The following is a 15735-nucleotide window of genomic DNA, read 5'->3' as shown; positions in this document are numbered from 1 at the left end:
GCCAAGCTCAGACGACACACTTACCACATGACCTCCTGACCCCATTAGAAAGACACACACACATACACACTCACTCACATACACACTCACATGCTGATTAGCATTACGCACACAGCCACACTAATCCTGCTGCTTATTCACCAGCGCATGCACACGCTTACACACACTCACACACATGCAGTTGGGTGCTCCTCGGGGACTGATGGCCAGCTCCAGTCCAAACACACTCCTGTCCTCCCTCCCGGACACAGCACACACCCAGGGAGCCACTCTTCACCATGCACACACAGAGCATGCACATGAAAGCTGACTTGACATGCTTCAATAGCCAGCCCATGGCATATTTATCCACACACAGACAGACACACGCACACTCGCACGGCACACACACACACACACACACAGACATCCCACACCCCCACACACGCGCACAGACACAAGTACACACAAACTTGCCCTTGACTTGTGACTCAATTGAGGGATCAGTCATTTCCAGGTCAAGCTGGAGCAACATAATAAGGCAGCTCCAGTAGACCTCACTGTCTTCTCACTCGGCTTTCTCTTTCCTCTTTTCACTCTTTTCCCTCTCTTCTCTCGCTCCCTCTCTCTCTCCCGCCCTCTCTTTTTCTGTTTCTATCTCCCTCTCTCACACTCTTTCTCTGTCTCTCAATCTCTATCATGCTAATTGCTAATGCTCTCATCATTAACTAACAATACTGCATTACCCATTCACTCGGCTGGTCTGCTTGGACTGCTTGAATATAAACAGTCACACCACAGGAGGAGAGGGGAAAGAGGTGAAGGGGTGGAGAGAGAAACGAGGATGGTTGTTGGAGAATTATACATGGTAAAGAAGTAAAGGGGTGTATGGGAGCCAATACAGCTGGAAAGGGGGGGGCGGGGCAGTTGAGGGTAGATAGAAGAATGGGTGAAATGGAGGCAGCGAATGAGAGATGGGGGGAGGGATACAAGGGAAGAGGGGGGGACAGGGAGAGAGGGAGGCAGGGAGGGGGGAGGAGGAGGGGGGAGACGGAGAAGAGGGGATTAGAACATCACAAGGTATGGTTCCTGTGGGAGATGACAGCCTGATGGCTCTTCCCAAGGGAGGGGGGGGGGGGCAATAATCCCACCAAATGGAGGAGTTTAACAGCTACCACCCACTAAGCCACACACACACACACACACACACACACACACGGCATCCTCTGCTCACATTCCACAAGCAGCTAACTACCCCCCCCAATTCAGTATCGTATTATGGTCTGCTTACTGTACATATTGACAGACTGATCCTGCTTCCAACACGCAGCTCTATAAAGTTTCTGCTCTGAAGGCTAGCACACGCACACGCACACACGGAATGACACGATGTGGACACACACGCATGGATTTGAATTATTTAAACATAGAAATGTGACGGCGGAACCCCCACAACCCCACAAACACACACGCTCACATCCACTGAAATAGCATGTGGGCAGAATCTCATTAGAGACACTGATCTTCAGGTGGGTGAGGTCAAGCAGAAAGAGCCCTACCCCCCATCCTCCTTTTTAAACACACACACACACACACTGTACACACAGATGCACACACACACACACAATGTTATTCACTGGGGAATGCCTGCAGGGCTGCAGACTGTTTGAAGTCTATAAATGTGGACGCTTACATGGTGAAATGGAGTGTTAGTGGGTTAAGGTGAAGAGCAAGGGGGGAGGTATGTTTAGGGTCTGGGGGAGGGGTGAAGGGTGTGTGTGTGCAGGTCTGTGGCTGTGGGGGGGGGGGGGCACCCCATCTCTGATAGCCCTTTATAGTCCTAATGAGCAATACTCTGAACCGCAAACCAACCGTGAAACTGCATAACTGTCACGGTCAATGTGAAGCCATCAACCCTCCTAATGAGGTGTCAATACATTATCAGAGAGTGGTTAAACACAGACACACACACACACACACAGATGGGGACATGGACTGTCACTCACACACAGGGGCAGAGACACATCTCAGACTTGTCCCTTGTCACTCTGACTCTGTGTCCCGGTGTAGCTTCCTACAGTGGCTGGAGGTGTAGCTTCAGTCCCCTTGAGGGCCCAACAGTTCTAATTAAAAGAGGCTAATTGCTGTCCAGGACTAACGAACTGAGACACAGGCTGGGGGCGTAGAGTAATTATTGGAATACCTGTAGACACCAGCACGCACACAAACACATGCACATGTTCACATACATCACATGCTCTCTCCTTCACACACACACACACACACACACATACACACACACAGGCAGAAACATGGCTTTTTGAAATTCTATGAGGGTGCAGTGTAATCACTGAAAAACTTAGCCTGGGGTGGGTGCAGAGAGAAACAAAGAGAAGGTTTAAACACTCTGAATGTCTGCTGACTGGTGGAATGTGAAGAATATGGGGGGGAAATCTTAACGGTTTGATTTAAAAGAAGGTAAAGTATGTGCATATTTGACCGGTCACCCCCTCCCCCTCCCCCGTCATCTCATTAAAAAGGGGAATAGAGTCAAAAGCAGGGAAAGGGTCTGGGTGGGGGAGGGAGGGAGAGAATGGAGAGGGTGAAATGAGAGGAAAACTAGACATGCAAAGGATGAGAGAGATCCAGGATGGAGAAAGGGAGTCGAAAATGAGAGTGGGAAAAAGTGGAAGTGCCCAATTTAAAAACCAGCGAGAGTAAAGAGAAGGAAGCTATAACATTCTTTTCTAGTCTGGTAAAAAAAAAAAAAAAGAGAAGTTTGATCGTTGGCTCCTGTCGGAGACACGTGGGAGGCCCGCGACCCTCTCTCACTCTCTCACTCTGTGTGTCCTCACTTTCCTCATTCCCCTGCTTTTCTCCATCCTCCATCTCCCCCCCCCCTTCGCTTTTCTCCTCCTCCCCCCCCCCCTCGCTCTCTCATATGAAGACGGAGTGTGGTGAACCTGCTCTCTGGGGAACCACAGAACACTTCACACCCAAGCGGGACATCTAACACACTTGCGTGAGAGGGGTTTCATGGAAAACATACAAACACACATACACAGGCATGAGATCTGCTTCCTCCAAAAGTCACAAAGAGGTGCTTGGTTTCTAGCTGAACACACAGGCACACACACACACACACACACACAGGCCAGTTAGATATTTTCCAGACAGTCAATATTTTAGTTCCTCCAAGCTATCTATGACGCCCCATTCAAAATGACACCATAATTTGCATTGATAGGACCTTTTGAATAGAGAAAAGATTTGAATGACCGTTCCAGAAAGTTGTTTAGCGCGGCTCCTTCAGAGACAGACTGACAGCGCCACATGTACAGTCCACTTTGGGCTTGGTCTCTGTACATCTAAGTGGTGAACACACTTCCTGGTCACACTATGTTTGGAATGTAGCACAAAGTCAAAGTCTGGCATACACACTCCAGTGACAAGAGGACACTGCACATGCTATACATAGAGGGTGTGTGTGTGTGTGTGTGTGTGTGTGCGTGCGTGTGTGTGTGTGTGTGTGTGTGAGGGGGACAAAGAGAGAAAGCATATTTAGTTTTTTGTTTCGTCTTTGTCTGCATGAGCAGAGGGTGAAAGGGTTTGCCTCTAATCAGACACAGTTGCGGTTGTGAAATCCTGAGATATCTTCTGGCTTGTTGGCTGAGTGGGAAGACAGAACTCTGGTTATCGGTCATCTGTACCTCTAACAGAATCTGATAGCATAAAACGGAGCCATGGGTTGACTGATTAGATAATGAACAAATGATAATGAACGTCCCTAGGGATGGTAGGGTGAGAAGAGATACTTGTGTGTGTGTGTGTGTGACCTGTCAACATGTTTAGCAGGCCACCATGGGTTCAAAGGTCAGAGTCCCAGGATTCTGACGGGTCATCCGTCAGAGGAATCCCCCCTGAGAGACGTGGGATCTCAGGCCTCTGGACTTTTTCCCTCAAGCCCAAAAGCCGTCCTCATCCAGAAACCAACATCTGGACATGCACGCAAAGAGTTCAAGTCATAGTCGAGATTTGGAGCTGTGCTCTCTATTTTGGTCCATCGAATCACAGCCACCAAGGGTTGGGAATCTGCCTCCATCTTTTTGACAGTCTTCCCGCTTCCCTCTGTTCTTGCTTCCATCCTTCCCCTCTTTCTCTCTCTAATCAACATTCCGTCCCATATCTTCGTTCCTCTTTTATTCCCCCCCATCCCTCTCTCATCTTTCATTCACGTTTCGTACGGTCTTCCTTTCTTGTGTCGTTCATTCTCTCTGTTTCTAATTCAATCTAATCTGATAAGGACAATGAGATGAACAGCAGATGCCTGTGAATCCACTTCAGCTGGTCTGTGTGTGTGTGTGTGTATGTGTGCGCACACATGAGCGTGTGCTATCAGGCTTGTTAGAACTGAGAGCCTTGCAAAAACAAAAAAGGGGACAAATATATGGGGGTCACACGTAGGACAGGGGCACAATACTCTATCAAACTTTCCTGTTTTATTTCCACCACAGCAGTACAAGCTACGACCTAATTTGTCTTCACAGCAGCCCACGTTGTAGCGAACACAACACCATAGCACTACGTGTAATAAGTTGACAGACAACTCGGCTTATGGATGATCTCATCAGGTAGGCCAACAGGAAATGAAATGACCAGCTACACGTACATCATCTCAGGGCTGATGGTGGGGTCGAGGGCAGGGTCGAGGATGGGGTCATTCACCGGTTACATCCACAGCAATAACGTAAAAATAATAGTGATAGAATCTTCATAGACTGATTACAGAATTGTAGGGTGGCAGAGAAAGGTGAAACGAGATGAAGATAGGTAGTGTTCTCTTCTCCACTCCGTCTCATAAGACTCAACTTACAATGAACTTGATTAAAAACCAACAACCCAGCAAAGAGCAGAGTAAAACAGTGAGAGTGAAAGAAAGAGTGCAAGTGGACAACGTTAAAGAGAAATAAAAGTCTGGCAGTGAAAGTTGTGGAGGTTGGAACCTAACCTCAGGGTCACAGGTCAAGGGTCGGGTCACAGGGCTGGTACAGGATGATTACTTTGCCCGCCCACACCGGTCTCACAGCCCGGGCACCATGTATGGCATCTGACCTCCGACCTCCAGTAGCTCACAGGAGCTCTCCACATCCCCACAACGACAGGGGAAACTGGCTTTGGAAGGTTAGTGTAGACCTCAGTGAGGAGGGGAAGGGTACAGGCAGGTTAGGGCCACATCTTCCACAGTGACACAATGAGAGTATTCTGTTGAACAGAGACAAAGCAATGCTTTCTCTTCCTCTCTCTTTCTATCTCTCTCTCTCTCTCTCTTACACACACACACACTCAGATTTGAAAATGTCAAAAACCTAACTAGATTTCCAGGGAGCATTAACCTTAGAAATAAATGGTTTTCCTCTCTGTAGGTTCACCTGTATTAAATACTTATGGCTGTCTGGGAAGTAGTTCCAGTAAAAGCCTACCCACAATCCTTCGGGCCGGGCTGGGCCATGAGTCTCTCCGCCCCGGAGGGGACTACAGGGAGCTGCCTCCAGAAAAATGTGACCACACTGGTTGTTGTCAGAAGTGCTTTGGAGCGACACATTGCAACACCAACACACACACACACACACACCCTCTTACATAAGTACGTCCAAAACAAGAACCTCTACTCCTGAGTCACCTCACCATGGGGATATACCCATCCCTGAGTTGCTAAGCAACCACTGCCCCGCCCCTCGGTGTGAATTGTTGAAGTGAGTAGTACCCTCATAACAGAACCTACTATTCACTTATGTGGATGCAGTGAATGTGTGTGTGTTGGTATTTGCAACAATGCACTGAGGAAGAGGAACAGATCCCTATCCATTTGGTTCCTCAGCGAAACACATAGAGCCCGTCTTAGATCCTTTTAAGTCGTGTGCTACTGTGTGTGTTTGAGGGAGAGATTGAAACCCTGTCATGCTGCAAGCGGTGTGCGGTGATCAGGTCACTTTCAGATCACCTTTGAAAGCAGAACCTCTCACCTGTTCACACACCAATACTTCCGTTCTTATGAACAGCCAGATCACACCGAGAGACGGGAGGTTTTCGATCTGACCCCCTGATCCTCTCATGCCACATCAAGAGACGTCATGCCGGACGGATACAAAACGTAAGAGCTCTGTCCTGTCTCTCGTCAGTGGAAGCTGCATTGTTCCACCGATGGTGGCACCATCTCCTCGCCTGCTCCGCTGGGAATCTCTTGTATTATTCATTACCTGCATCTCCATCACACAGCCTATTTATACTCGCTTTTACAGGCTGCCAGCCCGCTCAGCTGGCTGCATCTGTCCACTCAGATCCAGCCGACACGTCTCCCTGCCGCCAGGAAGCCCTGCTGCTGCTCCAAGGGCTTCCTGGCTTACCAAACCACGGCCCACCGCCTGCTTTCACAGGCAACCCATACAATACTAATCCCACTCAGAGACAACCTGCCCTGACTGTCTCCTGAAAGACAGATTTATGGACACCGTTTCGAACGTATTCGATGTTGGTCTATCAACATACTGTACTGCACATATCCCATTAAAAAACATGGGGTTAGGACTCAAAAATAGGTTCTTTTGATGTAAGCATTTTCTATGACGAGGCAGTCATCTGGGCTTTATAGCCCACCGTGAAACCACTCCAGTTGATGCATTTTCAATGCAAATCCATCTGCAAATACTATAGCTGGCCTCTGTCAGGCCGTGGGGGACTCTGTGTATTGAAGGTCCTCCAATCTTCCGTTTCCCCCGGAGATGAGCGGAGGAGAGAGGGCCAAGCCTCCACACATGCGAGGGTCCTCCAGCTCCTTGAAAGGAGAGGGGCCTTTTGGAGCATGTAATTTCAGCAGCCATACTCCAGCCATCTGTGAGAGCGAGCGTGTATGTATGAACGTGTAAGACTATGTGTGTTGGCTTCAGCAGGCCACAGCTGGCTAATAGCAGTATCTGTTATGAAATCACATGTCAGGAAGCCCACCACCCTCCACACTGAGGTAGGGGGCAGAAAGCATGACTTCTATCCCAGATTGACATTTCCAATCATAAAATTCAATTTGGTTTTCATAGGACTGCTTTAGCTAGGATTCTGTTGCCTGCCAAAACAACAATATGTTTTATACATAAACCAAGAGTTGCATGGCAATGTATACTCATCAAAATACTTGATCCTTAAAGTATACTTATAAAAGACAATGTTACACATTTACCCATATGACCCAACATGTTTGTAGTAAAGGTAAATATGGTAGATGGTTTTACTCAGGCTGGTTATTTGAAGATAGGGAGTACACACAGAAGGCCTGATGGTGTCACCAGAGGCTACACCCCCCTCTAGGGGGGATAAACCCTGTTATCACTTCTTAACTGTCTTACAACAGGAACATGGCACCACCTAGTGGCCAAATCAAGAACAATTTAATTCAAAACAACTACAAAATCTTCAAAACCCTAACATCTGCAACTACAAAGACGCAGAAACCAGTTTAACCAGCAACAATTTATTGATTAATGTGCTTATAGAACGCTGAAAACATAGATTACGTCGCTGATTCCATACTAACTCTTTGGAACACATGGATACTCACAAACATCTTACTAAGCAGAGTGTTCTAGACCCAAATCTAAGTGCTTTAATCTCTGGTCAATACAAATGTCTGGCCTAGTTAGAAACTTGACTGTCCCCTTCCTTCCATCCACCCATCACCACACACAAAATGTGTGACTTGTCTAGACAAGACTTAAGAGCAGTATAGAGGCACATGCTTTCACCAGTTCAGTCCAGGAAGGAAAGGGGCATTTTCAGTTTTCCAACATGGCTCATTTCACATCAGAGCTTTCAGTTATACGGGCTGGTTATGTTGGTCTTCACTGGGCGTTAGTGGTTTCCAGTGCTCCTGATTGGATTAGGCAACAGAGGTCTACTGGGTGATGCCGATGACACCGCAGGCCAAGCGGCTTCCAGCGTTGCCCGTCTTCAGGCTCTCTTCGTTGCCTCCTTTCCCCAGGTCGTCAACCTTCTCGTGGATCTACAGAGAAAGGTCAGAGGTCAATGAGATGGTGGAAGGGTAGCTACTCATCCCAACATGTCCAATAGTGCACCGCGTTATTCTTTTAGGCAGTTGAACCAGCCGATCTGACAGCAGTACTTACCACCATGGTTCTGCCGATGATGGAGTGGACTCCGTTGAGGGTTAGGAGCTTGTCCTGGATGCTGATCTTGGCCACGTTATCCGGCCCTGCCGTGACGTTCCCCAGGTCCCCAACATGCCTGGGAACAGTCTCAGTTATTATGCTGATCCATCTACAACTCTGCCATTCGGGAATCAGATAACTACGGTGACCTGAACCTACATAAGCATTCATAATCAGACCGGTTCCGAATGATCAGGACCTCTATGGACGAACAGTGATTCATCACAGGTCACTGAAAGGATGTCAAGGGTACCCATGTGGCACTGCATCATGGGACCCAATACCCATTCAGAGGCCTTCATGAAGGGTCAGTAAAAAGTCTCATGGCAATTGTGGAGCTCCTGTTCTGCTGATTGGCAACATAAGAATGGATATGCTGGGAATCTGTTAGTTCAGCCGGCCTAGTCACACATGCTGCTGGTCTCACCATGCATGTGACCTCATGTAAAATACATTTGGTGCCATAGAGATTTAGGTTAAAAAGACCGGAAAGTTAAGCATCGGAACAAAGGTCTTGAGATGATGAGCATGAAAGCAAGATCAACGATACACTTAACATACACCCTCACGCAAGTGCAGTGTCATTTCTGGGAAAGTGAACAGGCCAGGCCATCTAGACGAACATGTTTAGTCTCTGACTGATCAGAATTAAAATGGTTGATACCATGGAATTAGAACCGATAGCCCACTGATACTCCCTGAAGCTCTTGACTATACTGGCAAGTGAGGCTTGCCGGGGGCCCGTATTTTACCAAGACACTACCAGTTTACCTGAATTTATTAAAATAATGACTTTTAAATCACCTGATCTCATCAGTTGGTCCTCCGTGGGTCTTGCTGTGAGGGTTGAAATGGGGGCCAGCACTGATGCACCCTAAAAAAGACATCCAAGATATTTGAAGGAGATAGCTTGTCAAAGGACAGGCATTGAAATGACTTGTATTCTGTTCACATTTCAGGGTATGGAAAGGCCATATTATTGAATGCTGGGACATGAACTTAAATACATCTTGGGGGTCACACCAACACAAGTTTGACATGCAATTTTAAGCACAGATTAATACATTGACAATTGTCATAATCATAACACTGTTAGGAAAACAGTAGCATTTTTGCTATAGTTGCCAACCATTAGTGTTGTCCCCGAAGGCATGTACATGAAAACCATGTTCTCCAGGGGTCAGTCCAGAAATCTCGCCTGTCAACTTAACTGGACTATTGTCACCCTAGCAGGAAGAGAGATAGACAGGAGTCAAACGTCACTCTGCTAGAAGACAAATACATAAAGCATGGCGCACATTTCACATTGTTTATGCTGTCGACCTTGTCGATGGGATCATTAAAGCCTGGTAACATAACTTCAAAAACAGGCTGTCTTGTGGTAACACACTTGCAGTAGTGTGTGGCACCACAGGAAAAAAACAAAACAACTAACGCTAGCCGTTGACGATAAATTGCTGAGTCATTACCCTGGTTTATTGTCCACCGGTAACGTAATATTGAATGTCAACACATAGGCTATCTAACATTTACATTTAGCAGACGCTCCAACTCTACAATTTCCAATCCAAATATGTGTTACTACTTCCATTTAACTAGTTGACAAACTAACGTTAAGGACTGTTCACACTACATTTGCTGCAGAAAGCATTTCCAAACATCTCAAAAAGCGAACAAGTGTTCATAACGCGTTAATGAATACCTATCCGTCCGGGGCATGTGTGCTTGACAAGCAATATACTAGTAGCAAAGGTTGTCAGGCAGCATGCGCCCTGTGGAGTTTGCTTAACACCTTGCATGAAGCGTTGCTATTTACTCATTTAACTCACACAATTAACTGCAGTGCAAATGTGTAAACCACGCATTAGCTAACGTTTGTTACAGTAGCTAACGCACTATATCTAGCACTAATACCTGCTGGACAGATATTTCATGACGTAGATAACGTTTCGAGCTAATACATCAATGTCGCAAGTAAGGCAACCAGATAACACAAGTTACCGCTAGATGATGCGGAATGTTTTATTTAAGAATGATTGTGATCCATAAACCTAGCTAGCTCTACCTACCTTGCTAGCACTACTAATTTAGGTAAAGCTTTTTAGTCCGAAACCGGGCTAGCTAGCGGCCGTAAACTGTACTGTAGACTACTGTAGACAAACCAAAACGCATGCATGAATCTCAAGCATTTACCTCTTGCTCAAAGAACACTGTTCCAGTGACCTCTCCAGTTCCTTTCAGGACGCACACAGCTTTTAGCACCATATTTGCTACTTGAAACAAGAATGTAGTAAGTCAGTTGTGTCTGTACGGTTGATTGAATGCTGCTGCACCGGGTTAGCAGACTGCGTTTTCTCTTTAGCTTGACATGTTGTTATCCAATCAGAAACGGGGTGTTAGATTAACAAGGATACGATTGGCTTGCGCAGACCGTGTCAAAAGAAAATGGCCAACTGAACTTTAAAACAACAATGGACAACATAAATATTCCCCTGTTCTATTTCCAATACAATAATAGACTGATCATAAAATAATTACTTTCCTTTAAAAATATGTATTTGTTTCTGCCAGGTTTCGAACCGGTGTCCCGGTGTTATATCCCGTTCAATGCAAAATGTGTTCAGATCAATGTGTAGATGTGTCAATCGTAGGCTACAAGCCAAATTCACGCCTACTTTTGACAAAAGTTTTGTCTTTGATATTAATTGTGCCAATTTGTCCAGCAACATTTTATTTATCTGTTAAAAATTATTTTCAATGATGTGACTGTAATGAATCCCCCACCACATACGGGGGCGATCGTGCATCCAGAGTACTTTTATTCAAGTCAACAACGTAACATGGCGCGAGAATTTCAAGATATGGCAGAAGTTCGAGTTTACGAAGGTAGCCAAATAATTAATTCTAACAAATGTGTTCATTTGGAATTGTAGCTAAACATGCCAACCAGCGACTTTATAACACTACCTGGGTGTAAGCACCATTAACATAATTTGTGAACACGAGTGGAGGCGGCTACTTGGTTTGGCTTGTTTGCTAATGTAGCTTGCTAGTAGAGGATAAGGCACTCCTGTAGCAATTTGTTGCTAAAGCCATAGTTAGTTTAAAAACGTTTACAAGATTGTTATCGATTTTAGCCACCAGGGTGTTAAATAAGCTATGTTTGACTATAAGCAGTTATTATCGATGTTTCGTTTTCAGATATGTAATTTTCTAAACATCCTGTTTGTTTACAGAAGATGCTCCATCTGCCTTATCGCCAAACCTGAATGAAACACAGTTCTTTGGCTTTACCCCTCAAACGTGTATGCTGAGGGTCTACAGTGCCTTCCAAGATTGCCTGTACGAAATGCTGCTCGTCGTTGAGAAAGTCTTTGTTAGAAAACTAAGTGGAACTGAACTCAGTGATGATCAACTTCGTTTGAGGGCGAGGGAGTGCACCCAGAAGCTTCAACTGTTCCTTCAAGAACGATTCAAACGTTTGTCAGGGTGCATGGAAACACTCTTGGTCAAAAACGTCTTTTCAATTCCTCCTAATGTGCCGTTACCAGGAAACCAGCCACGCTCAAAACATATAGAGGGTCTGTCAGACCTTCTGGAGCTGGAGTCGTGCCTGACTGAGCTGCAGAAGTCGTACCAAGCAGAGGTTTGTGCCCAGCAGGCCTTGTTAGCTGAACTGGAGGAGCAGAGGGAGGTTCAGGAACAGCTGGATGGAATACTGAAGTGGATCGCTGAGCTCCAGGCAGCTTGGATGAAGGAGGGAATCGGCAACTTCCATGACAGCTTCCGGGTCATGGTGCAATCGGTTAAGAAACTGCAGGATGTCATTACAGATATTAGTAAAAAAAGCAGTGGATTGGACTCGTCTATGGGGTGGAGTCATGTTGCGTGACTGCTTTGGTATAGACATTTTACACAACTACAGAACTGATCAGTTTATACATCTTTGTGACATCTTTTGTCTCAGATTAAATACTTAGTCATGTGTGATGCACAGATGGGACAAAGTTGTCGCTTGGAATAGCTTTTTCTCAGGAGTTGTATGCAAGTATGTACCTTAACACATGTAACTTAACGCTTCACTTTTATTAATGTTAAACATTAACCCAAATTGATGTAAAAGTAAGTGGACGGTTGGATTCACCACAAGGGGGAAGCATTGTATCATTTTTTTTTAAAGCCGTTCTCCAATTGCTTTTGGAAATGTAATTTTTATTATTGGTATACTATTAGTATGCTTTGTTTCATAATACTTCACCGAACAATACAAAAATATCCCAAATAAAACTGTACCTTTCCTACTTATATCTCTCCGTCTAAATTGTGTAATTGCACATGATATAATAAATAGGCCCATACAGTAGATTGTGACAAGTCTAAAATAATTCAGTCTCTTGCTTGAGGTATCTTTTGAGTGTAGTCAAGGCTGGCGTTGCCTGTGATGTCTAATGCTGTGTGATGTGGCGAGACGAGGAGCTGCTTAGACTGTAGACGGCACAATGTGGTCTCAGTGGGAGGCCCTGCAGTGATCACATGGATGTATGATGTCCATGACTGCATCTTCCAGGCCTCTGTTTTATGCTGCTGAACCAGACCATCTTCACCATCTCACAGATTTGATATACTTTTCCTTTTTCCCCCCCTTCCTTCCTCATCAACTGTTTTTGAAAGTCCAATATTTTTTTTTAACTTCAGGTTCATCACATGATACTGTATACCATGTCACAACACTATGGATATTACGCCTGGTACTGCCAGCATTCAATGATGTTCCAGTCAGACTGATCCCATGTACCATGTGGTTCAACACCTCTCAGAATCCGGGTTCAAACATCTTTAACTGCTCATAGTTAAACATGAGACATGCATGTCAGGATTCTCGAGACCCCAAGGGCGTTTTTCTTATTCATTCTCACTGCCTCTGTTCTTCTCACTGCTATAGTGACATGGTGTTTGTGGTTTATGATTAATAGAGACCATTCTTTCTTTTGCCAGTCTGCCACCTGAAAACAGAAAACAAAACATACAAAAATGTCTTGCAAGACATTAGAGGTACACGACACAACGCGGAAACAGTCAAAGAGAACACAAAGACGAGGTAACACCTGAAAAATTGAAAATTAAAGCGAGTCTATCTTCAAATTTCCATAATGCACCAGTCTTTGTGATGTTATGCTACATCTAAAAACTGCTCCCCCCCAAAAAAGTGACATGTCTTGGATGTGGTTGTGCTGCAGGGTGAGTAGTAAAGTGAGCCGGGGCTGAATAAAAGGGATGAGGAGCACAGTGAGGGGTCGTGATCGGGAGGGGGAGCTTTGGGTTAGCAGCCTGCCTCTCTTTCATCTTGCTCATTAAAGCCAAAGCAGCGGGGGCAGTCAGGAGTGAGCCCAAGAACCAAGGGATGGAGCCTCGCATGGGGAGGGTTGAATTGGTGTGGATCCGAAGACTGGACAGGCTGCTTTACCTTAGCTACTGCGTCGGTCCTAGTCATTTCCCCCCTTTGCACCCGCTCCTCCCCTCCCTCAACCCCACTCTCTGTATCCCCCCCTGTCCAATCCCTTTCCCTCCCCCACCTTTCAGTCTTTCCCTCCTATTCAATCCTGCCTCTGCTGGATCCCTCAGAGCATGGGCTCTGACAAAGAACTCTTATCTCTCTTCACCTCCCGACACATACCATCCACGTCACTAAAGGGGCTGTAGAGAAGGTGCTCTCCCTAAGTGGGTTTGAAACTGGGGTATGGTCGGACCGACCGGAGGCCAGTGTTAATGAGGTTAAATCTGGCATGGGGTGATTAAAAGACACAGATAGTAGAAGAGACAGACTCCATTAGTTTCTCTGATGGGAGCTTTCAAAGGTGCCTGTGAAGTGAGTGAGTGTGTGTCAGGGATTTCCAGGTGCCCTGGATACCCTTGACCCTTGTACAGGTCAGTGAAAGATCGACTGTTCAGGGGTGACATTTGAAAGCCCGATCTATAGTGCCACTAGCCTACAATTGAATTTGGATAACATGTTAAGGAAGAGGGGTTGAGAATTTTTTTTGATATATACTTAATCTCCTTACCGTCTCTGTCTGTGTAAGCGTTCTACATAAGCAGTGTTACATTGTGTTTACTAATTGCATGACAGATCCATTGATACATCCTTCATCATATCCTTCAACATACATCATTCACCAACTACACAACGCCATCTGGTGAGAGAAAATTCATGCCTGCAAAACAATGAATGGTAGTGTCAGGATTTAGGTTTAGGTTTGGAATGCCAAGGGAGTGACATTTTGGATGAATAATTTGGAAGAGAAGATTTGACAATGTACTGCTGCAGTGTATAATATAGATATAATGTAATGTAGAGACCACAACATTTTAGGAAATTTTTCAAATCTGATTCAGACCAAAACAACAGATTGAGAATTAATTAGTCAGCATTGAACAAGTAGAATTGTGATCACTGACACTTCCACAGGGACGCTTTAGAAGATAAAATCTCAAAATAAGTATCCGAAAGTGTGGGAGGATTAATCAATAGAAACTGTCTCTACACATGGACAATCAATAGGATCTCTCCCACGTTCTCTCTGTACTAAACCAACTGACAAAATATTGAGACAACCAATCAATGTACAGCAGCTGATCAATTATGTATCAATAAAATTGTAGTTAATGTTGCCGGTCAAACAAAATAGGTTAACATATAAGATTTTGTTTTGATTAATCATTTGGGGAATATTGTTATTTCCATGCTCATGTAGCTGAACTAGAGCTTGAATCCACTTCAGCATTTGAATTATGGTCAGTGATAAATTATGCTAATGTTTTATTAAATAGGAACATGATCATAACCAGTTTTAAATGAATGCATGAGGCATGAAATACTGTCAGGGTACTGTGTGTCTCAGAACGCTATTGGCCAGTAGTAGAAGGGGGGAAAAAAGAGAATTCATCTTTATTCAATATGGAACTTTGGGAATAACCCCAGCAGACGCTGCTTACACTCTGGCAATGATCACACGCATTCGATGTGCTGTGGATTCCACCTAATGCATGTTCCTATAGCAACTAGAAAATGTAGGCAGCAGAAACGACTTGCTATTCACCTTTGGTGTTTTTCTTTTGAGACACTCAAACAGCATTTTGAAGTACTTTGCGAACTTTCAAGGAAAGATTTTGTAAACTTTGTTTCCAAGTAAAAAAAAATATATATACTTTTTTCGACAGATTTTAGCAGAAGGAAATATTCTGGGAAATTCTGGCCAAGTAGCATGATATACAATAGACTTACCAAACAAAGGACCTGTATTGGGTTCAATTGATCTGCAAAAATGATTGTTGATAAACAAAAACAGTACAATGCATATACTAACGCACAGTTAGGGTCTACCTCTACGAACACATTTTAGTGACAGTGCCCTCCTTAAAATCCATGGTATTTCTTTTCTGCGGTGTCTCTTCCTGCTAAAGCCTCCACAGCCTTTGTTTCTCCATGGCTGCCCTCCAAGGCCAGGCAGTGTCGTTGGATTGGGGCTGGCCCTGTGCTGCT

At 45.0% G+C, this 15735-nt stretch overlaps 2 protein-coding genes across 3 annotated transcripts; one reads left to right on the top strand and one right to left on the bottom strand.

The window, feature by feature from the left end:
* Positions 1-7485: 7485 nt before the first annotated feature.
* sod1 (superoxide dismutase 1, soluble) lies at positions 7486-10559 on the bottom strand. The gene is made up of 5 exons (XM_084697658.1): positions 10389-10559; positions 9325-9421; positions 9000-9069; positions 8154-8271; positions 7486-8029 (listed from the first exon to the last, which is right to left on the bottom strand). Exons 1-5 carry the CDS (start codon positions 10458-10460, stop codon positions 7922-7924), a joined length of 465 nt encoding a protein of 154 aa, XP_084553784.1. The 5' UTR covers positions 10461-10559; the 3' UTR covers positions 7486-7921.
* Positions 10560-10665: 106 nt separating this feature from the next.
* On the top strand, positions 10666-12500 carry LOC146288189 (protein MIS12 homolog). 2 transcript variants are annotated; one of them, XM_084697657.1, is made up of 2 exons: positions 10666-11081; positions 11435-12500. In XM_084697657.1, the coding sequence occupies exons 1-2, from the start codon at positions 10967-10969 to the stop codon at positions 12085-12087; spliced, it is 768 nt and encodes a 255-aa protein (XP_084553783.1). In that variant the 5' UTR covers positions 10666-10966; the 3' UTR covers positions 12088-12500. The 2 variants fall into 2 exon arrangements, with proteins under 2 accessions (XP_084553783.1, XP_084553782.1); XM_084697656.1 differs by having other exon boundaries at positions 10670-11081; positions 11432-12500.
* Positions 12501-15735: the final 3235 nt, after the last annotated feature.

This window comes from Hypomesus nipponensis, chromosome 5, assembly GCF_054491055.1.
Source record: "Hypomesus nipponensis isolate SF chromosome 5, ASM5449105v1, whole genome shotgun sequence".
NCBI classification, from domain to species: Eukaryota; Metazoa; Chordata; class Actinopteri; order Osmeriformes; family Osmeridae; genus Hypomesus; species Hypomesus nipponensis.
Note: the sequence above shows the minus strand (reverse complement) of the source record. Positions and strands in the feature narration are given on the sequence as shown.

Coding starts and splice junctions, on each gene's coding strand:
- sod1 (XM_084697658.1), bottom strand. CDS start 10,460: ATGGTGCTAAAAGCTGTGTGCGTCCTGAAAGGAACTGGAGAGGTCACT. Junction 8,272..8,999: donor GGACCAACTGATGAGATCAG/GTGATTTAAAAG, acceptor GACTGTTCCCAG/GCATGTTGGGGACCTGGGGA. Junction 8,030..8,153: donor TCATCGGCAGAACCATGGTG/GTAAGTACTGCT, acceptor CTTTCTCTGTAG/ATCCACGAGAAGGTTGACGA.
- LOC146288189 (XM_084697656.1), top strand. CDS start 10,967: ATGAATCCCCCACCACATACGGGGGCGATCGTGCATCCAGAGTACTTT. Junction 11,082..11,431: donor AGAAGTTCGAGTTTACGAAG/GTAGCCAAATAA, acceptor GTTTGTTTACAG/AAGATGCTCCATCTGCCTTA.